At 35.2% G+C, this 22916-nt stretch overlaps 1 protein-coding gene across 23 annotated transcripts in view; it reads right to left on the bottom strand.

Annotated features, from left to right (window-relative positions):
- CCDC7 (coiled-coil domain containing 7) overlaps nt 1–22916 on the bottom strand; it is a 295714-nt gene that overhangs the window by 53552 nt on the left and 219246 nt on the right. For 22 of the 23 annotated variants that reach the window (XM_032621413.1, XM_032621412.1, XM_032621420.1 and 19 more), the window contains 4 exons: nt 22225–22308; nt 8322–8405; nt 4362–4445; nt 2075–2158 (listed from right to left, as the gene is read on the bottom strand). In XM_032621413.1, coding sequence (XP_032477304.1) covers nt 2075–2158; nt 4362–4445; nt 8322–8405; nt 22225–22308 — 336 coding nt within the window. The remainder of the gene's footprint in view (nt 1–2074; nt 2159–4361; nt 4446–8321; nt 8406–22224; nt 22309–22916) is intronic. The other variant, XM_032621417.1, reaches the window with a different exon arrangement.

Raw genomic sequence — 22916 nt, 5'->3', positions numbered from 1 at the left:
CAGTAGTATAGGACACTAGCCATCCCAAATGACCTCTCTAATTCCAAGAACTAAAATGCTAGATTAAAAAATGTACTTTAAAAAGTATTGCTGAGATGGCATAAAAATATACTCTAGAGACCAAAAAGGAAGTAAAAGCAGTTAACTTGGGAATTTCTACTAAAAAGGAGTGTGTATGTATGTGTGTGTGCGTGCACACACATTTTTTATAAATTTGACTGACCTGCAGTAATGTGGGTAGTGGGGAGGAAGACAAGGTGGGAAATTCCATAATGAAGAATAGTAAGAAATAAAGAGGGCACAATAAAATATTTTGGAATATATTTGTATAGAGCATCATTATATATTCTTTATGACTGCATATGATAAAAGCTGAGAAGGGAGAGATTGGGATTGTAACATCATAGATAGGGAACCATTAGAATGTTGTGTATTTTATGTTAGTGTTACATATTTTCTGGGTGTTTAAAATATTTCATAAAGAGTAAAATTTTAAAAGCATACTACAAAAAGTATTCTAAGTAGTTAGATATTTATTTTATATTGGTCTATCTCTTATTTTGATTGTCAAAGGGTAAAAAATTGATCACGTTTGTTGAGAATTTACTTGGTGCAACGTGCCAGTAAAAAAACTCTGTTTGATGTTGTGTGGACATATCTTTGTTTTTAAATAAATTCTCACCTAAAGTAAAATAAAAAAAAAAAAATCACATAGACACCATTACTATTTGCACACTACTTCCCAAACTCCATGTATTAGTCTTTGTTTCTGCAGTTTGTCTTCCCACATTTGAGGGGTTACTTCTCTATCACTCCAATTTCTATAAACTAATTCTTCATTTTCTCTTCCTTTTCTTTGTTCTGTGTTCTTAGGTACCATCTTACTTTTGACCTTCAATCTAACCACATTTTATCTTATTTCTATATTTGATCTGTACTCTCCTTTTAATACCTTTTCTCTTAGGAATTTATATTGCTAATATAAAATTTTCTTTAGAGCATTTAATTATAAACTCACCATTAATAAGTATAAATTAATTAACTTAGCTTTGTTGATAAAAGGCATGACATTTTAAATTGAATGGATGTAAATGAAAGCACTTTACTGCTGTGTCTAAGGCTGTTATTCAAAACTGACAAGGATTCCTATTAGTAAGCAACACTGAAGCAAAAATTAATTGAAAGAACCTAACCAAAAATACTCTGAAAATTAAAGACATGGAAAAATGTCTTATCATAATACACCAAATTTAACTGCTTGGTTCCAACAATTTCATTTTTATACCACCAGCTTTTCCCCAGTTAAAAGCTGTTGGAGCAAGTAATATTTATTTGATTCATTTACAACACTATTTTTTTACAGGAATAAAAGCGAGAATATAATAAAATAAAGCATTCAAAAGCAAAGTTTCAGAAATCTTGCCTTAAATTTCAGTGAAAACATGTATTTTGGTGCTTATATCTGAGGATTCAGTTATTTTCCAATGCTAGCTTTCAGCATCAATTCTGTAAAAAGTTCATAATGACAGTATTTCTTGCAACAAAGAGAAATGTATTGAACCCTGTTACTCCAGGACTAAAGCAGTAATCTGTGAATAATAAAACTCAGCTAGAGAACTCCACTCTAGTAGAGATATAAATTTACATACCAACTTAATTATGTAGAGGAAATTGCTAATCAGTGAAATAACTGTTATGTTCCTCCTCTTATACCACTCATCAACTAGTTTTTTTGCTTTTTCAATTTCAAAGCAATATTCCTTTCTAAGCCAGCAAGAAAGTGAGTAGAATCACAGTTATAAATACTTAAACCAAGCATATTCTAAGGTCATTAGAGCATTGGATTATATGGATTACTTTCCAAATGGATGAGATTACAACTGAAAAATATCCAGCTAGATTTCCATTGACAGTAAATACTAGAGTTTAACTAATTATAAGAGGAAATTCATGAAGATCACTGTCCATTAATACTAACATACAGTTACTGTTATCATTAATGATTCATAGTTAATTAAGTCCCAGAGAAGACATAAACCATAAATTATTAGACTTGGAAAATTCTTGTTCTTACCAGGGTGACTCTGATGATGTGTCTTGAGTTCATCAATTGCTTTTTCTCTTCCAACAGTCTCTCTCATGCGTTCTGTATCAGTCTCTATGGATATAAAACAAATTTCAACACACATTCTAAGGTAACCATTAACATACATGTATGTGTGTCTTTGTGTCTGTGTGTAGTACTAACTTAATTAGTACTTGTATTATTGAAGAGACATAATATAATGTCTGCATTGCACAATCATAAAACATTAGAATTTGAAGTGCTCTTAGCAATCACATAAGCCTCATGATATTGAAGCGTAGAGATGTTTTGTGATTTGATTGAGAACACACACCAAAATACTGCAAAACTGAGTACAAGCTGATGCCTCATAATTCCTTAACCAGTGCTTTTAATACACAATGCACTGTCCCATACAAACTTCAATCATCTTGGGGAGTTCAAGTAAATGATATAACGGCCAAGATTATGCTAAGAGGACACTCATATATAACAGTCACCTTCGGATGACACTTGTTCTTCCTGTTGACTGTCTCTTTCCCTTGTTTTTCTGTTAAGCTCTCTGCCTGTAAGGATATACCTATGTGTGGAATGTGGCATTTTTTCCCCACTGGTCAAGAGACAAACCATGGTCCCACATTATGGAAAGTTACTACCAGGTAGAAATTCTTTGACTCTCTCAAGAATGTTTAATGCCATTTTTAAGGCTATGTAAATCAAGTAGACATCAAAGATGTAGAAGAGTAACAAGATATTCTGTAGTCTAAGAAGAACTGCCTATCAGGTCCTCTTACTATGTACACCTTGTAACTGGGGAGGGGGAAATGGGTAAATCTGAGGCAGTACCAGCATTGGGACTGCATCCCATCCCATCTGAGTTTTTATGTGATTTGGACATTTGGCGGGATTTAGAAAGTACTAACTAGGTCAAAGGAGAGAAATAACATTCATGTATTTTGTTTTAATACATGAAAGTTATTAAAGAAAAATTCATATTGAAAGAGGGGTTAAGTAGGATTGCTGACTTGGGTCAAATTATGTGTCCAGTGTTTTGTGAATGAAAGCTAGTTACAGAAGAGCATGCACCAGAGGTTGGAAACCTATCCTGAACCTGACACCATAAGGTGGATCTTACTTTGTCATAATGGCTGAGACCAGAAGTAAGTGTTAAAGATCCAATTGAGTAGATATAATTGAGGCTCTCTGGTTTTTCTCCAACTGGTATAGGTTAAGAATGACAGGCCCAGTTGAAAGAAGCATGTAAAGATGCTTATATAAGCAAGGAAGCATTAAGAAGAGCATTTGATAGCAGATAGAATTAAGGACGAGGGAAAAGGGAGTATGTGCTAGAGAAATCTGCAATCTAGTAAGAATCACAATTTCCCTCCTCATAATACCCTCCCACTGCTTAAATTATTTTTTAAGCCTACCCTTCCTGAAGTTCCTAGTATATGATTCACACTTTACTGTTGCTTTGCATGTCTCATATTTTGGGGGGGTTTATACTGGGCATTCTAGACAATATCTTGTAAGAAATCTGGATACTGAGTTCCCCTCCCCTTTGGAGGCTTGCTGTTGCTGTTTGCCTGATTATTTATTTAGTGACTTGGCTGGAATATATTCTATTGTAGAGAAGTCTCCTTCTCTGCAGTGTGAATCTTCTAATGTTGCTCCCCTGGGGGCACAGACTTGGGCATGCGAACAGTCACCTTTGGATGACACTTGTTTTTCCTGTTGACGGTCTCTTTCCTTTTTCTGTTAAGCTCTCTGCCTCCTTTAATATCACACCAAAGATCAAGAAGCAGTGTGTCAAACACTGTAACACCAAGACAAGTGGCAGTAGTGTAAACTACAGACTATGTAACAAAACTAAACACCTCTACTTCACCTGAGATACTGAAAATGTGCCTGGTATTTTAATTATATAGAGGGAATTAGTAAGCAATGAAATCTCTCTTTTAATCCCATTCATAAGCTAGCCTTTCTGCTTTTGCAACTAGCCCGAAAAAGAAAGTGAGTAGCACTTAAAATGCTTCCATCAAGCATATTCCAAGCTCACTATACCACTGAAATTTTGAGGATCACTTTTTAAATGAAGGAGTTCTAAAATTCACAATATGTAAATCCATTGATAATAACTGTTGGAGTTCCACTAATTATAGGAGGGAATTTATGAAGACATTGCATCATGTAATAACAGCTTATAGGTACTGTAATCAGATTCAAACTTAAATAAACTTAAATAAACTCTAGATAAGATAAATAAGCCAGAACAGACTTGAAATATTGTTCTTACCAGGATAACTCTTGGATTGTGTCTTGATTTCACCCTTTATTATACCTTTTCCAACAGCACCTGGGAAGTGCTCTGTATCAGCCTCTATAGAAATAAACAGTTTCAAAACACTTTTGTAAGGTAAATATTAACATGTAGTTGTGTTTGTTTGTAATACTCCTTTAATTAGCATTATTTTATTATAGAAGAAATGTCTTACTTTCAGAATCAGTACACATTAGAATTGGAAGAGCCATTGGCAACTATATAAGCCTCATTATATTGTAGCTTAGAAATGGTTAGTGATTTGACCAAGACCACATAGTCAGGTAGTGATAAAACTGATCCATAAACTGATGCCACATTAATTCCTTAAGAAGAACTTTTTCCATAAAATACGAAGTCTGTTGCAAATTTAAGTCATCCTATAGAGTTTATCTTAATAAACATAACTGTCTTGTGTACACTAAAAGCACATTCATATCATAAGGATATATCTGGTGAGGCCGGACATGACATTTTTTTCCCAGACCAAATTGCAGACAATGGGCATCATAGTCACAGAATGTTACTGTGAGGCAGAAATTCTTTGACTTGTCCAGGAATATTTTAATTCCTTTTTTAAAGGCCACGTAACTATATGTCAGTAGACATCAGTGATGAGAAAAACAACAAATAATTTGTAGACTGGGATAAAGTATCCTCTCAGGTTCTCTTAGCATGTAGACCTTCTACGTGGGAAGGAAGAAATGGGTAATTTGCAGGGATGTCAGCATTGGTATTGCACTCACTCCTTCCATTTGAGTCTTTATGTGATTTTCACTTTGTTGTTGGATTCAGAAATGATGATATAGGTCCAATGATAGAAAAAAAATTGAAATTTATTTAAAAAAATTTTATTTTGCAAAAGGAATAATTAGAATTGGTGACTCTGGGTCACCTGTTGGGTAAAGTTTTGTGTGGGCAAAAATTGGCTCTAACACAGCATGTAAATGAAGTTGGAACTTGTCATATCCAGAATTTATAGATTGGAAGTCTTCCTTTGGAGAAATGGCTGAGCCCATGAATATTTCAAACATGCTCTATCACTGAGGCAACACAAATTTATCACCACTGCAATTTAAACAGAGGTAAAGACCACACGGGGCGTCACTACTAAAATCAAAGACACGTTGGATTGGGCAGAACAAGTTTTTAGTAATTAAGTTACAGCATTTGTGAAAGTAATGTCTGCTATAGCAACACATAACTGGAGAACATCAGCAGACAAACTTTAGCCCTTTGGTCTTTCTCCAACAGATATAATTAGAAGAACTGATTCATTTGATCTGAGAAAGCAAAGGAGACTTAGGTGAGCAGGGAGGCAGTAAGAACAGCCCTTGAGGGCAGACTGAATTAAAAACTAGGAGCATAATAAATGATATGGGGTGGAGAAACCTGATCTATTAAGAGCCACAATTTTCCTCCTTCACAACATCCTCCCACTGCTTTTAAGTATTTAAAAAAAATCCTATCCTGCTTGGAGTTCACTAAACTATTTTTTAAAAAAACATTTAACATACTATACTATATGCCCATTTAAAATGTGTAATCAAATGGTTATTAATATATTCATAGAATGTGTAACAATCACCATAGTCAATTTTAGAATCAACTTCAGATTCATACTAATTAAATTCCAGGTAAATGCAGAAACATGACTGACACATAGTTTTATTCTCTTATCTCCATTTTTGTGCTACTGAATTACATGTTACACATATAAAATTAAAGACATTGTTAAAATTGTTCTTATAATTGCTTTATGAACCTTTATAACTTTTAAAGAAGATGAGAGACAAAAAATTAGAGCAAGTTTGGTATATATTTACACTGTTTGTTATATTAGCATTCTTATTTACAATCTTTGGTTCTTTTCATTGGTTCCTATGGACTCAAGTTACCATCTAGTGTCATTTTCTTACTTAAATTCATCCTTGTTCACACCATCTTCTTTGCACAGCTCTTGTGAAATATATTATATATGTCTATATGTTAAGAGGCCCAACATTTTATACCTATTGTGTTATACAATTGCCTTTTAAATCAGTTAAGAGATGAAAAGAGACAAATATGCATTTATATGGTCTTTTGCAATACTAGAATTATTCTAAGCCATGTTTTTTTGTTTTATTTTTTGTTTCTTTTTTGTGTATTCAAATTACTGTGTGAGATCATTCACTTTCAGTGGGAAAAACTTCCTTTAGCATTTCTTGTAAAGTGCGTCTGCTAGCAGTAGATTCTCTGGAATTTTTTACTTGGGAATTTCACCATTTTTGAAAGATAGTTTGCCTGATATAAGTTTCTTGGTTGACAGATTTTTCTTTCATCATTTCAATATTCCATTCCACTGCCTCTGGCCTCCATAGCTTCTGTTGCTAAATGAAGGTTACTGGGATTCTGTTTTACACCATCAGTTGGTTTTCTCTTGTTGCTTTCAAGATTTTATCTTTGTCCTTGTCTCTCAACATTTTTACTATGATGGGTCTGGTTGTAGATTCTTTTGTGCTTATTCTATTTAAATTTCACTGAGGTTGAATGTGTAGATTAATAATTTTCATTGAATAGTTTTCACAATTTTCAGCCACCTTTTCAAATATTTTTACTGCTCCTTTCTCTCTCTATTCTCCTAGTATTCCCATACCTTTAGTTTGCTGTTTGTTTCTTCAGACTAATCCAATCTCTTGAACCCCTTAGGCAATATTTTCACTTCATTACTGTACATTTCAACTGCAGAATTTGCTTTGGGTTCTTTTACATTAATTTTTATTTTTAGTTGATAATGTGTATTTGACAAAATATTTTCATGGTATCTTCTTTTTGTAAAAGTTTTTTTTTTTTTTTGATGTGGACCATTTTTAAAGTCTTTACTGAATTTGTTACAATATTGCTTCTGTTTTATGTTTTGGTTTTTTGGCTGCAAGGCATGTGGGATCTTAGCTCCCCGACCAGGGATCGAACCCACACCCCCTGCACTGGAAGGTGAAGTCTTAACCACTGGACCACCAGTGAAGACCCTTATTGTATCTGTTTTCCTTTAATTCTTTGAGCACATTTATAATAACTACTAGGTAGTCATTGTCTGCTAAGTCCAACATCTAGGATTCTCGCAAGCATATTTTGTTTCCTGCTTTTTCCTGTGCTTGGGTCACAATTTACTATTTCCTTTCATGTCTTAATTTTTTTTTTTTTACTAATAACTGGACATTTAAGATAATATATCATAGCATCTTTGGACTCTGATTTCTGTTTCCCTTTCTGAGCCTTGTTGTTTAGTGTGCTTTCTTGCTTGTTTGTGTACAGTGATTTCTCAGAGTTATCTTACTAACATATCTTTCCCCTGAGGTGTGAAGCCTCGCACATTGCTCCCAGAGGACATATCCTTGGGCATGCACACAGCTAGCTGCCTCTTGATGTTTGTGGTTTTAACAGGGCTCTGTTTGAATGTCTATTTCCCTTTTTTCTCTATTTAGGTGTCTTCTTTCAACATCACAGAAAACACCATAGAGAAATGTGTCTAGCACTGTTACTTCAGGTCTAATAAAGAGGGAATTGATAACCACCTGTTATATTCATCTATCACATTCCTTAACTAACCTTTCTACATTTGCAAATTCAGAACTGTCTATCTAAGCTGAAAATAGAAAGTGAATAGAATGTAATTGGGCATATTTATTTGTACCAAGCATATTCTAAGTTTATTAAAGGACTGGTTTTTATGGATTAGCTCTTAAACAAATGAGCTCTAAAACTAACAATATGTAGCTAGTTTTACATTGATATTCAATATAAAAATTCAACTAATTAAAGGAAGGAGTTCTTGAAAACTTTTGCCCGTGTAATAATAAACCATAGATACTGATGTTATTCATGATTCTTAATTAAACTCCAGAGAAGATAAGGAAACATGAAATCTTAGATTTGTAAAATTCTTGTCCTTACCAGGGAGATTCATTGATTGTATCTTGAATTGTCCCTTTATTACACCTCTTCTAGTTTTATCTGTCAAGCCTTTTACATTAGTCCCTGTAGAAACAACAAATTTCAAAACACTTTGCATGGTAACCATTTACATACAAACGTGTGTGTGTCTGCATGTGTGTGTGTGTCTGTGTGTGTGTAGCACTAACTTAATTAGCATTTATTACAGAAGATGAGTTTTGTTGAAATGTCTGGTTTGGAGAATCAGAAGCCTTAAATTAGAACAGATAAAGCAATTACATAAGTCACATTATACTGAAGTTTAGAGGTTCTTTAACCAGTACTTTTCTATAATTCCTTAACCAGTACTTAATTCCTTAATCAGTGCTTTTCAATATAATGCTATCTCTTACATAAGTGGAAATCATCCCAGAGAATTTATGATGGCAATATAATTTCCAGATTTATATTAAAAGAACACTTATTCTGCAAGGATGTACCCAACGAGGCAGAACTTAACATTTTTTTTTTTCCCAACAAGACAAGATGTAAACCATAGTCTTCTTAGTCACAGTAACTTACCATGAGCCAGAAATTCTCTGACTTACTGGACATTTTAATTCCCTTTTAGGCTATGTAACTGTAAACCATGTAGGTATCACTGATTTAAAGAGTAACGTGATATTTACTGAATTGAGAAAAAGTGTCTCTGAGATTCCTCGAGCATGTACACTTTATGTCTTGCAAGGAGGAAATGGTGAAATTTGTACCACAAGCAGGACTCTGATTGGATCCATTTCCATTTGAGCTTTTATGTGGTCTAAATTTTTGCTATAATTAACAATGTTAGATGACATGAAAAATACATGAAAGTTATTATAAAGGTATTCACACTGAGAAAGCGATAACTAGGACTGGGGACCTAAAGGGTACATCCTTGGGCATGCACACAGTTACCTTTTGATGTTAGTGTTTTTAACGGGGCTCTGTTTGAATGCCTGTTTCCCTGGGTTAAAAGTTTAGTGAATGCACTACCAAACGTAAGGTAGATAGCTAGTGGGAAGCAGCCGCATAGCACCGGGACAACAGATCGGTGCTTTGTGACTGCCTGGAGGGGTGGGATAGGGAGGGTGGGAGGGAGGGAGATGCAAGAGGGAAGAGATATGGGAACATATGTGTATATATAACTGATTCATTTTGTTGTAAAGCAGAAACTAACACACCATTGTAAAGCAATTATACTCCAATAAAGTGTTAAAAATAAATAAATAAATAAAAGAGCAAGACCCCCCCCCCAAAAAGTTTAGTGAAGTTGGTTCTAGTAGAGCATGTAAATGGAGTTGGAAACCTGTCATGATCCTGACATTGTCTAGTAGAAGACTGCTTTGAAAAAAGGGCTGAGCCCATGAATAAATGTAAAAGGTCACACTATGATTTTGGCAGCCCAAATGTACCATATTGCATTCTTCACAGAGAGGATACCACTTGGGGCATCATTAACAAAATAAACAAAGATGCATCGGATTAGGCAGGCAAGTTTTCAATAAATAACATTTTGTGAAAGTAATAAAATCTATAGCCACACAAAATTAGGGAATATTAGCACATATATTTTAGCCACTCTGGTCTTTCTTCAACAGATATAACTAAGGTGAATGGAATAATTTGAATCAAGAAAGCAGAGGATCCTCAGATAAGCAGGGAGGTAATCAGAACAGCATTTGAGGGATGACTGGGTTAAGCACTAGGAATTAAAGGTATGCACTAGAGAAATCTTTAATCGAGTAAGAGTCACAATTTCCCTCCTTCACAGTATCCTCCCATTGCTTTAAATCTTTTTAAAATCTCTTAATTTTTGTAGTTCACTAAGCTATTTTTAAAATATATAACATACCACAATATTCGTCCACTTAAAGTGTGTCCAAATCAATGATTTCATTAAAAATTATATTCAGAGTTGTGTAACCATAACCACAGTCAATTTTAGAGTCTACTTCAGATTTATATTATTAAATTCCAATTATATATAGAAATATTACTCCTATATAGCTCTGTTATCTCTTCCCCATTTTTGTGCTATTGTTATACATATTATACCTTTAAATATAAAAGAGTTTGTAATAATTATTTCTTTATATAACTCTGTGCCCTTGAAAAAAGCTGACAGAAGAAAGAAGAGCAAGTATATATTTACAGTGTTTGTTATATTAACCTTCTTGTTTACAATTTCTGGTTCTCTTCATTTGTTCCTGTGGATTCAAGTTAACATCTGCTATCATTTTTTACTCAAATATATCACCATTCTCATACATCTCCTTTGCACAGGTACTACAGAATATATCACTTTTCCATATTTTCATAGGCCCGACAATACAATGATATACATATTGTTCTATACAATCACATTTTAAATCAATTAAGAGAAGAAAGGACACAAAATATGCATTCATATTGTCCTTTGAAGTACAGAATTCCTTTTTTAAACTTTAATCTATTTACTTCTATTTTTTACATGAACTTGTTCATGCAGTAGCCATAAAGTATATTGGGAACATATATTTTGTTTCACAAAGAAGGAGAAAAAACTGAAAAAATATCGTTGCTTATGGAAAGCTGCAAAAGGGAAGGAGAAAGCATGATGGAACAAAAGAGAATACAACCCAAGAGTCTTGCTCTTCAGACTATAGTTTAGGTTACTGTGTAAAAACAGTTTATACCTTGGCCATCAGGGCTGCTCTAATTACTTGGGGGTCTAGAACTTCAGAGCACTATTTTTGTTTCAGGTTTGTTTTCTGGTTCCCAAGTGAAACACCTTATTGTTTCTTATGATTATTAAAGTAATACATGGTTAACTTTTAAAATTCCACATATGAGTGAAATCATGTGGTACGTATTTGTCTTTCTCTGTCTGACTTATTTCACTTAGCGTAACACCATCAAGGGTATTATGGGTTCCTCCATGTTGTTGCATACGCAAGATTTCATCTTTTATGGAGAGTAGTATTCCATTGTATATACACATACCACATCTTTTTTACATTCTCACCAACAGTGTATTAAGGTTCCCTTTTCTCCACATCCTCTCCAACACTTTTTGTCTTTCTGATAATGGCTATTCTGACAAATGTTAGGTAGCATCTCTTCGTAGTTTTGATTTGCGTTTCCTTAATAGTAATAGTGAACATCTTTTCTTGTGCCTGTTGGCCATCTGCATGTCTTCTTGGAAAAATTTCTGTTCAGCTCCTCTGCTCATTTTAATGACGTTGTTAGCTTTTTTGTTTTTGAATTGTATGAGTTCTTTATATATTTTGGATATTTATCCCTTGTCAGATATATCATTTGCAAATATATCTCCCATTTGTTAGGTTGTCTTTTCATTTTATTGATAGTTTCCTTGCTGTGCAGAAGCTTTTCAGTTTGATGCAACTCCATTTTCTCATTTTTGCTTTTGTTTCCCTTGCTTGAAGAGACACAAATAGATAGTGCTAAGACTGATGTCAAAGAGCATACTGCCCATGTTTTCTTCTAGAGATTATGGTTTCAGGTCTTACATTCAAGTCTTTAATTCATCTTGAGTTAATTTTTCTGTATGGTGTGAGACAGTAGTCTAGTTTCACTTTTTTTGCCATGTGGCTGTCCAGTATTCACAATATCATTTATTGAAGAGACTATCATTTCTCCATTGTAGGTTCTTTATTCCTTTGTCCTAAATTAATTGTCTATATATGCATAGGTTTATTTCTGGGCTCTCAGTTCTGCCTCATTGATCTTTATATCTGTTTTTCTGCCAACACCAGGCTGCTTTATATTACTATGGCTTTCTAATATAGTTTGAAACCAGGGAGTGTGATACTTCCAGCTTTGTTATTTTTTCTCAGGATTGCTTTGGCTATTTTGGAGGAGTCTTTTGTGGTTCCATAGAAATTTTAGAATTTTTTGCTCTGTGTCTGTGAAAAATGTCCTTGGGATTTTGATAGGGATTGCACTGAATCTGTGGATTGCTTTAAGTAATATGGACAGTTATTACAATGTTAATTCTTCTAATTCATGAGGATGGAATATCTTTCCATTGTTGGTATCTTCTTCAATTTAACAATGTCTTATCGTTTTCAGTATAAGTCTTTTCACCTTCTTGGTTAAACTGATTCCTAGGCTTTTTCTGCCTTTTGTTGAGACTGTAAATGGGATTGTTTTTGTTAATATCTTTTTCTGCTAGCCCACTGTTAGCATATAGAAATGGAACAGATTTTTGTATACTGATTTTGTATCCTTTACTGTATTTGTTTATTATTTCCAATAGTTTTTTGGTGGAATCTTTAGGGCTTTGTATACACAAAACCATGTCATGTGCAAATAGAGACAGTTCTACTTCTTCCTTTCCAATCTGGATGACTTTTATTTTTCTTGCCTAATTGCTCTGGCCAGCACTTCCAACACTATGTTGAATAAGAGGGGTGAGAGTGGCATCTTTGAATTGTTCTTGACCTTAGAGGCATAGCTCTTAATTTTTCACCACTGAGTATGACATTAGCTGTGGGTTTATCCTATATTATGTTGAGGTAGGGCCATTCTATACTCACTTAATTGAGAAGTTTTATAATAAATGGATGTTGAATTTTGTCAAATGTTCTTTCTGCATCTATTGAGATGATCATGTGGTTTTTATTCTTTGTTAATGTGGTGTATCACACTGATTGATTTGTGGGTGTTGAACCATCCTTGCATCCCTGGAATAAATCACACTTGTATGACCCTTTGATGTATTGTTGAATTTGGCTTGCCAATATTTTGTTGAGGATTTTTGCATCCATCTTCATCAGAGATATTGGCCTATAATATCCTTTGTGTGTATGTCTGTGTCTGTGTGTGTGTTGTATTTTTCTGGTTTTGGTATCAAGGTGATGTTGACCTCATAAAATGAGTTTGGAAGTGTTACCTCCTCTTCAATTTTTTCAAATAGTTTTAGAAGGATTGGGTATTAAATCTTTGAATGTTTGGTAGAATTCACTTGTGAAGCAGTCTGTTCCTGGACTTTTGTTTTTTGGGAGGTTTTTAATTACTGTTTCAATCTCTGTACTAGTGACTGGTATATTCAGATTTTGGAATTACAGAATTCTTTTAACACATGCTCTTTTTTGGAACGGATTAAAATCACTGCCTAAGGTCCACTGCTTTCAGCCTGAAGAACTCTCATTAGTATTTCTCAAAAGACAGGTCTGCTAACAAACAGTTCTCTCAGTGTTCCTTTATATGGGAATCTGTTTATCTCACTTTCACTTTTGAAAGAAAAAGTTCATGGTGATAATTTCTTCCTTCAGCATTTTAATATGGCATCCCACTGCCTTCTGGGCTACATAGTTTCATTCTTTTTTTGGCCACACCTCACAGCATGCAGAACTTCCCTGACCAGAGATTGAACCCATGCCTCTTTGCAGTGGAAGCATGGAAGTGGAGAGTCTTAACCACTGAACCACCAGGGAAGCCCCTGGGCTTCATAGTTTCTGATGCTAAGTAAGCTGTTAATCATACCAGGGTTCTCTTTTTTAATGATGTGTTGCTTTCCCTTTGTGACATTCGAGAGTTTCTGTCTTTGTCTTCCATTACTTTTACTTGATGTATCTGGTTGTAGATTTCTTTGTGCTTATTCTTAGACTTCATTTGGCTTGGATATCCAGATTCATATTCATCAAATGTGCTTCCAAACTGTCAGCCATAATTACTTCAAATATTTTTTCTGCCCCCTTTTCTCTCAGCTCTACTTCTTCTGTAGTCATTAAGTGTGGAGATTCTTTCTTTTGACAATCAAATCTACTCCTGAACCCCTCTAGTAAATTTTTCCTTACAGTTATTGTACTCTCAACTCCACAGTTATCACTGTGTTTTTTTTAACAAAAATAATTTCTATCTCTTTGTTAATATTCTCTATTTGATTAGACATTGTCATCAATATTCCTTTCTGTTTTAAGCATGGGTTTCTTTAATTCTTCAAAAATATTTATAATTGTTTTATAGTATCTTACATCCGGAACCACACTGTGGTCTGCTTTTTTTCCTTAGTTCATACTTTACTGTTTTTTTGCATATCTCATATTTTGAGGGGGGGGCAGTGTATCTAATATATTGTAGGAAATCTGGATACTGAGCTCCCATCCCCTTTGAAGGCTTGTTGTTGTTTGCCTGATTAATTATTTAGTGACTGGGCTAAACTATCTTCTGTCCTACTGAAGTCTCGTTCCCTGCAGTGTGCAGCTTCTAATGTTGCTCCTCTGTGGGCACAGCCTTGGGCATGCATGCAATCACCTTTGGATGACAGTTTTTTTTTTTTAATTTTTTATTGAGGCATATTTGATTTACAATATTATACAAGTTTCAGGTGTACAACATAGTGACTCACATTTTTAAAAAGTTAACTCCATTTATAGTTATTATACAATATTGGCTATATTCCCTGTGTACTACAATACATCCTTATAGCTTATTTATTTTAAATATAGTAGTTTGTACTTCTTAATCCCCTACCCTTATCTTGCTCCTCCACCATTTTCTCTCCACTGGTAACCACTAGTTTGTTCTCTATATCTGTGAATCTGCTTTTTTATTATATTCACTAGTTTGTTGTATTTTTTAGATTCCATATGTAAGTGATATCATACAGTATTTGTCTTTGTCTGACTTACTTCACTTAGCATAATGCCCTCTATCTATGTTGCTGCAAAAGGCAAAGTTTTGTTCTTTTTTATGGTCAGTAGTATTCCATTGTGTGTGTGCATACGTACATCTTCTCTATCCATTCATCTGTTAGTGCTAGTGGATGCTTAGGGTGTTTCTATATGTTGGCAATTGTAAATAATGCTGCTATGAACATTCAGGTGCATGTATCTTTTTGAATTACTGTGTTTGTTTGTTTTGGACATATACCCCAAAGTGGAATTGCTGGGTCATATGGTAGCTCTATTTTTAGTTTTTTGAGAAACCTCCATACTGTTTTCCACAGTGGCCACACCAATTTACATTCTGACCAACAGTGTAGAAGGGTTCCCTTTTCTCCACACTCCTGCCAACATTTGTTATTTGTGGTCTTCTTGATGATAACCATTCTGACAGGTGTGAGGTGATATTGTGATTTGACTGGTGTATCAGTATATTAAGAAGTGATGTTGAGCATCTTTTCATACATCTGTTGGTCAACTGCATGTCTTCTTTGGAAAAATGTCTATTCAGGTCTTCTGCCCACTTTTTAATTGTGTGTTCATGTTTTTGATATTGAGTTGTATGAGCTGTATATATATTTTGAATATTAACCCCTTAACAGTTATATCATTTGTAAGTATTTGCTCCCATCAGTAGTTCCCATTTGTTTATTTTTGCTTTTGTTTTCTTTGTTTTAAGAGACATATTCAAAAGAATATTGCCACCATTTATGTCAAAGTGTGTTCTGCCTAAGTTTTCTTCCAAAGTTTTATGATTTCCAGTCTTACATTTAGATCTTTAATCCACTTTGCGTTTAGTTTTGTATACGGTGTTAGAGAATATTCTAATTTCATTCCTTTACATGTAGCTGTCTGGTTTTCCCAGCACCACTTATTGAATATACTTCTCTTTTCTCCATTGTATTGTATATTCTTGTCTCCTTTGTCATAGATTAATTGGCCATAAGTGTGTGGGGTTATTTCTGGGCTCTCTATTCTGTTCCTTTGATCTATGTGTCTAATTTTGTACCAGTATCATACAGTTTTTATTACTGTAGCCTTGTAGTATAGTCTGAAGTTAGGGAGCATGCTACCACCATCTCTGTTCTTCTTTCTCAAGATTGTTTTGTCTATTCAGGGTCTTTTTTGTTTCTATACTACTTTGAAATTATTTCTCCTAATTCTAAGAATGCCTTTGGTACTTTGATAGGGATTGCACTGAATCTGTAGACTGCCTTAGGTAATACAGTCTTTTTTTTTTTTTTTTTTTTTTTTTCGGTACGCGGGCCTCTCACTGCTGTGGCCTCTCCCGTTGCGGAGCACAGGCTCTGGATGCGCAGGCTCAGTGGCCATGGCTCACGGGCCCAGCCGCTCCGCGGCATGTGGGATCTTCCCAGACCGGGGCACGAACCCGTGTCCCCTGCATCGGCAGGCGGACTCTCAACCACTGCGCCACCGGGGAAGCCCCAATACAGTCATTTTAACAAATATTAATTCTTCCAATCCATGAACATGGTATATCTTTCCATCTGTTTGTGTCATCTTCAATTTCTTTCATCAGTGTCATAATTTTCTGATTTCAAGTCTTTTACCTCCTTACGTAAGTTTATTCCTAAGTATTTTATTCTTTTTGATGCAACTGTAAATGAGACTGTTTCCTTAATTTCTTTCTGAGTTTGTTGTTAGTATATAGAATTGCAATGTATTTCTCTATATTAATTTTGTACCTGAAAATTACTGAATTTATCCTTGAGCTCTAGTATTTTTTTGGTAGCTGTTTTTAGGATTCTCTTTGTTTAGTATCATGTTGTCTACAAAGTGACAATTTTACTTTCCCTTTTCAATTTGGATTCCTTTTATTTCTTTTCTTGTTTGACTGTGATGGCTAAGACTTCTAATAATATGTTGAATAAAAGTGGCAATAGTGGGCATCCTTGTTTCATATCTTAGAGGAAATGCTTTCATCTTTTCACTGTTGAGTATAATGTTAGCTATGGGGTTATCATATACGGCCTTTATTATGTTGAGGCATGTTCCTTGTATACACACTTTCTGGAGAGTTTTTATCATAAATGGATGTTGAATTCTGTCAAAATCTTTTTCTGTATCTATTGAGATAATCATATAGTTTTTATTCTTTGTTAATGTGATGTATCACACTGATTTGCAGACACTGAAACATCCTTGTATCTCTGGGATAAATTCCACTTAATCATAGTGTATGATCATTTTAATGTATTGTTGGAGTCAGTTTGCTAATATTTTGTTGAGGGCTTCTGCATCTACTTTCACTCGTGTAATTTTCTGTTCTGTGATACCTCTGTCTCATTTTGATATCATGTGGTGCTGGCCTTATAGAATGACTTTGGAAACATTCCTTTCTCTGCAACTTTGTGCAATACTTTGAGAGGTATAGGTATTAATTCTTCTCTAAATGTTTGGTAGAATTCCCCTATGAAGCCACTTGTTCTTGGACTTAAGTTTTTTGGTTATTTTTTTAAATTACTGGTTCAATTTCATTACTGATAATTGGTCTGTTTATATTTTCTTTTTATTCCTGGTTCAGTCTTGGGAGATTGTATATTTTTTCTAGGTTTTATGTTTTATTGTCATACGGTTTTTCCAACTAATGTCTCATGATCAGTTGCACTTCTGTGGTATCGGTTGTAACATCTTTTTCATTTCTGATTTTATTGATTTGGGCCCTGCATATTACTCTTGATGAATCTGGCTAAAGGTTTGTCAATTTTGTTTATCTTTTCAAAGAAACAGGTTATAGTTTCAATGATAATTTCCATTTTTAAGTCTCTTTCATTTATTTCTTCTCTGGTCTTTATGATTTCTTTCCTTCTGCTAACTTTGTGTTTTGTTTGTTCATCTTTTTCCTAGTTCCTTTAGGTGTAAGTTAAGTTGTTCATTTGAGACTTTTCATGTTTCCTGAGGTTTGTTTGTACCAGTATAAATTTTTATTTTAGAACTGCTTTTGCTGCATCTCATAGATTTTTGGATCATTTTCTGTTCATTTGTCTCTAGGTATTTTTTGATTTCCTCTTTGATTTCTTCATGATCCATTGGTTGTTTAGTAGCATGTTGCTTAGCTTCTGTGTGTTTGTGATTTTTGCAGTATTTTCTTTTAGTTGATTTCTAGCCTCATAGTGTTGTGGTGGGAAAAGATACTTGGTAAGATTTCAGTTTTCTTAAATTTACCAAGGCTTCTTTTGTGGCCTAACATTCCTAGAAAATGTCCCATGTGGACTTAAATGTGTGTTCTGCTGCTGTTGGATGGAATGTTCTATACCTATCTATTAAGTCCATATGGCCTAATGTGTCATTTAAGGTCAGTGTCTCCTTATGGATTTTCTTTTTGGATGATCTGTCTGTTGACTTGAGTGGGCTTTTAAAGTCCTTTACTATTATTGTGTAACTGTCTGTTTCTCCCTTTATGTCTGTTAATATTTGCTTTATTTATTAAGGAGCTCCTATGTTGGGTGCATATATATTTTCAGTTGTTACATCTTTTTCTTGGATTGATCCTTTGATCATTATGTAATGTCCTTCTTTTGTCTTAAAGTCTATTTTGTCTGATATAATTATTGCTACCTGGGCTTTCTTTTGATTTCCATTTGCCTGGAATGACTTTTTCAATCTCTTCACTTTCAGTCTGTGTCTTTAGATCAGAAGTGAGTCTCTTTTAGGTAGCATATACAAAGGTCTTGCTTTTGTATCCATTCAGCAACTCCATGTCTTTTGATTGGAGCATTTAGCTCATTTAAATGTAATTACTGATATGTGTGTTCTTATTGCCAAAAGAATAGTTAATAGTAGTTTTGTTAATAGTTTTTGGGTTGTTTTTCTAGGTATTTTTGTTCCCTTCTTCTTTTGTCCTTTTGTGATTTGATGACTATCTTTAGTGTTATGTTTGGATTACTTTCTCTTCTTTGTGTATCTTACCAAATTTTTGGTTGTGGTTACCATGAGGTTTATATACAGCTATCTATCTATCTATCTATCTATCTATCTATCTATCTAAAGTTCGATCTCTTAATTTCAAACACATTTTAACTATGCTTCATTTGTACTCTCCTCCCCTCATGATTACTATTTTTGACATATTTTACATCTAATTATTTTGTGTATCTGCAAACTTTTTATTGTGGTTATAGATGACTTTACCATTTTTGTCTTTAATCCTTCCTATGAACTTTGCATATGGTTGATTTTCTACTTTTACTATATATTTGCTTTTACTGATGAGCTTTTCCTTTCATAATTTTCATGTTTATAGTTGTGGCCTTTTCTTTTTTGCTTAGAGATGTCCCTTTAACATTTCTGGTAAAGCTGGCTTGGTGGTGTGGAACCCTTTCAGCTTTTGCTTGCCTGTAAAGCTTTTGATGTCTCCATGAAATGTGAATGAGAGCTTTGCTGGATAGAGTATTCTTGGTTCTAGGTTTTTCCTTTTCATCAGTTTAAATATATCTTGCCACTGCCTTCTGCCTGCAAAGTTTCTGCTACAAAGTCAGCTGATAGCCTTATGGGTGTTCCCTTGTATGTAACTTGTTGCTTTTCCCTTGCTGCTTTTAATATTCTCTCTTTAGCTTTAATTTTTGCATTTTTAATTACAAAGTGTGTTGGTGTGTTCCTCTGGATTGGGACTCTCTGTTCTTTCTGGACTGGGATTTTTGGGTTGTTAGGGACAACAACAGGTTGTTGGGGTTAGGGACATTTTCAGCTATTATGTTTAAATATGTTCTCTGTCACCTTTTTTCTCTCTTCTTCTTCTGGGACCCCTCTAATGTGAATGTTAATATGCTTGATGTTGTCCCAAAAGTCTCTTTAACAGTCTTCATTTCTTTCCATTCTTTTTTTCTGCTAAGCATCAGTGATTTCCACTACTCTGTCCTCCAGCCCACTGATCTGTTCCTTTGTACCATTTAGTCTACTGCTGATTCCCCCTAGTGTATTTTTCATTTCAGTTATTGCATTCTTCATCTTGTTTAGTGGTTCTTTATATTTTCCAACTCTTTGTTAAAAACTTCTAATTTCTCACTCTTTCCATCCATTCTTCTCCCAAGTTTTTTGGGATCATCACCCTGAATTCGTTGTTGGGTAGTTGTCTATCTCTACTTCACTTAGCTCTTCTTCTGGGGTTGTATCTTATTCCTTCATTTGGACCATTTTCCTCTGTCAATTCATTTTGTCTAACTTAATGTTTATATTTCTATGTATCTGGGAGGTTGGTTCCATTTCCCAACCTTGGAGAAGAGGCCTTTTGCAAGAGACTTCCTATGAATCCCAGCAGTACACTGCTCTCTCGTCATCAGAGCTATATACTCTAGGAGTGCCCCTATGTGTGTTGTGCGGGTCCTTCTATTGCGGTAAGCTGACGGCTATGGGTGGCCTGGTTGGCTTGGTTGGCCCCCAGTCTGGTTGTTTGCCAGGACCTTCCTGTGTGGAGGCTGCCGGCCACTGGTTGGCAGCGTTGGGTCACAAGGTGGCTGGCTGTAGAACCCTGGGGAGCCCTGGGGTTAGCTCTGTATCACTGATGGATGGAGTCAGGTCTAGAAGATCCTGAGGCTGGGGCCAGCCCACCAATGGGTGAAGCCAGATCCAAGGGACAGTGCTGGCCCAAAGGCAGGCAGTGACAGGTTCTGGGGTCTGGCTGCAGGGCTGAGGGCTTCCAGAGATGGCAATGGACTGCTGGTGGGTGGGTCTGGTTCGAAGCTAGAGCAAGCTTATTGGTGGGTGGAGCCAGTGATTCTGGGGCTGGTGCCTGCCCACTGGTGGGTGGATCTGGATCTCTGGCTGCAGGGCCCTGGGGGTCCTGGGTCTACTGCCTGCACATTGGTGTGTGGTGCCAGGTCCTAGACCCTCTGGTGTGCAGGTATGTGTCCAGGGGTGGCTTTTGGCTCAGAAAGTCTTAAAGGAGCCTCTCTTCTGATGGGTTGGGCTGTGTCACTGCCCAGTTAGTTGCTTGGCCTGAGGCTTCCCAGTACTGGTGCCTACAGGTTGGTTGTTGTTGGTGGGGTGGATTCCAAAATGGTGCTGCAGCACCAGTGGTAGAATGAACTCTCAAGAATGGCTACTGTCAGTGTCTATGTCCCTAGGGAGATTCTTCAAGATTAGCAGGTAGGTTTGACCCCAAATCCTTTAAATTACTGCCTCTATGCTGGGTCCTGAAGCATGTGAGATGTTGTGTGTGCCCTTGGAGAGTGAAGCCTCTATTTCGCAGAGCCCTCTGGAACTCCTAAAAGCAAGCCCCACTGGCCTTCAAAGTCAAATGTTCTGGGGACTCATCTTCTTGTTGCAGAACCTCCAGGCTGGGCAGACTGATGTGGGGCTCAGACCCCTTATTCGTTGGGGAGAATCTCTGCAACTGTAATTATTCTCCCATTCATGAGTTGCCCAAGCCAGGGAACTGATTATACTGTGACTCTGCCCCTACTACCTGCCTTGCTGTGATCCCTTTTTTATATCCTTAGTTCTAGAAGACCTTTCTTGGTAGGTTCCAGTCTTTTACATCAATGGTTGTTCTGTAAATAGTTGTAATTTTGCTATGTCCATGAGCTAAGGTGAGCTCAGGGTTATTACTCTATCATTTTCAATGACAGTTGTTTTAAAAAGGATTCTGTTGACTGTTTCTTTCCCTTATTTTTCTGTTAAGCGCTCTGCCTCCTTTGGTATCACACCAATCGAGAAGAAGTGTGTCAAACACTGTTATGCCAACACAAGGGGCAACAGTGTGAACTATAAACTATATAATAGAACTAACGGTGTCTACTTCACATGAGATATGGAAAATGTGTCTGATATTTTAAACATATAGAGGGAATTAGTAACCAATGAAATAACTACATGCTAAATCCCTCTTTTAATCCCATTCATAAAATAGACTTTCTGCATTTGCAAATACAAAGCAACTATACTTCTAGCCTGAAAAAGAAAGTGAGTAGAACAGCATTTGAAATGTTTCCATCAAGCATGTTCCAAGCTCACTGTATCATTCCATTTTTATGGATCATTTTTTTAATTGAATGAATTCTAAAATTAAAAATATGCAGCTAATTCTCCATTGATAGCAACTGCTAGAATTCCAGTAATTAAAGGAGGGAATTTGTGAAGACTTTTTATCCTGTAATAATAGCATATAGGTACTGTAGTCACTAAAGATCCAAAGTTAAATAAACTTCAGAGAAGATAAAAAACAGGAAATAGACGTGAAATATTCTTCTTCTTACCAAGACGACTCTTGGGTTGTGTCTTGAATTCACCCTTCATAATACTTCTTCCAACAACATTTGGGAAGCGTTCTGTGTCACTCTCTATAGAAATAAACAGTTTCAAAATACTTTTGTAAGCTAAGTATTCACATGTGTATGTTTGTAGAATGTGTGTATCCTTTAATTAGATCTTTTTATTATAGAAGAAGAATTATAATGAAATGTCTGGACTGCAGACATAATACCTTAGAATTGGAAGAGCCATTAGCAGTTGTTTAAACCTCATTATATTGAGGCTTAGAAATGCTTAGTGATTTGACCAAGACCATATATCCAGGCAATGACAAAAGTGACTCATAAACTGAGGCCTCATAGTTCCTTAACTAGGACTTTTTCCATAAAATACAAAGTCTTTCACAAATTTAAGTCATCCTAGAGAGTTTTTCTTAATAAATATAACTCTTGTGTATACTAAAAACACATTCATATGGGAGGGATGTACCCGGTGAGGTGGGACAAAACACTTCTTCATTTTTGTATTTGATTACTACATTCATTTCAACTCCTTTCCTCGTAGCAGTTTCTGTCTTTCAGATTTTATTTAGTGTTTAATTATAAATTTACCATTAATAAATATAAAATAATTAATTTTGTTGTTAAAAGGCATGACTCTTTTTTGTATTTTATTTTTAAACATCTTTATTGGAGTA

The sequence above is a fragment of the Phocoena sinus genome, chromosome 2, assembly GCF_008692025.1.
Source record: "Phocoena sinus isolate mPhoSin1 chromosome 2, mPhoSin1.pri, whole genome shotgun sequence".
Classification (NCBI taxonomy): Eukaryota; Metazoa; Chordata; class Mammalia; order Artiodactyla; family Phocoenidae; genus Phocoena; species Phocoena sinus.
Note: the sequence above shows the minus strand (reverse complement) of the source record. Positions and strands in the feature narration are given on the sequence as shown.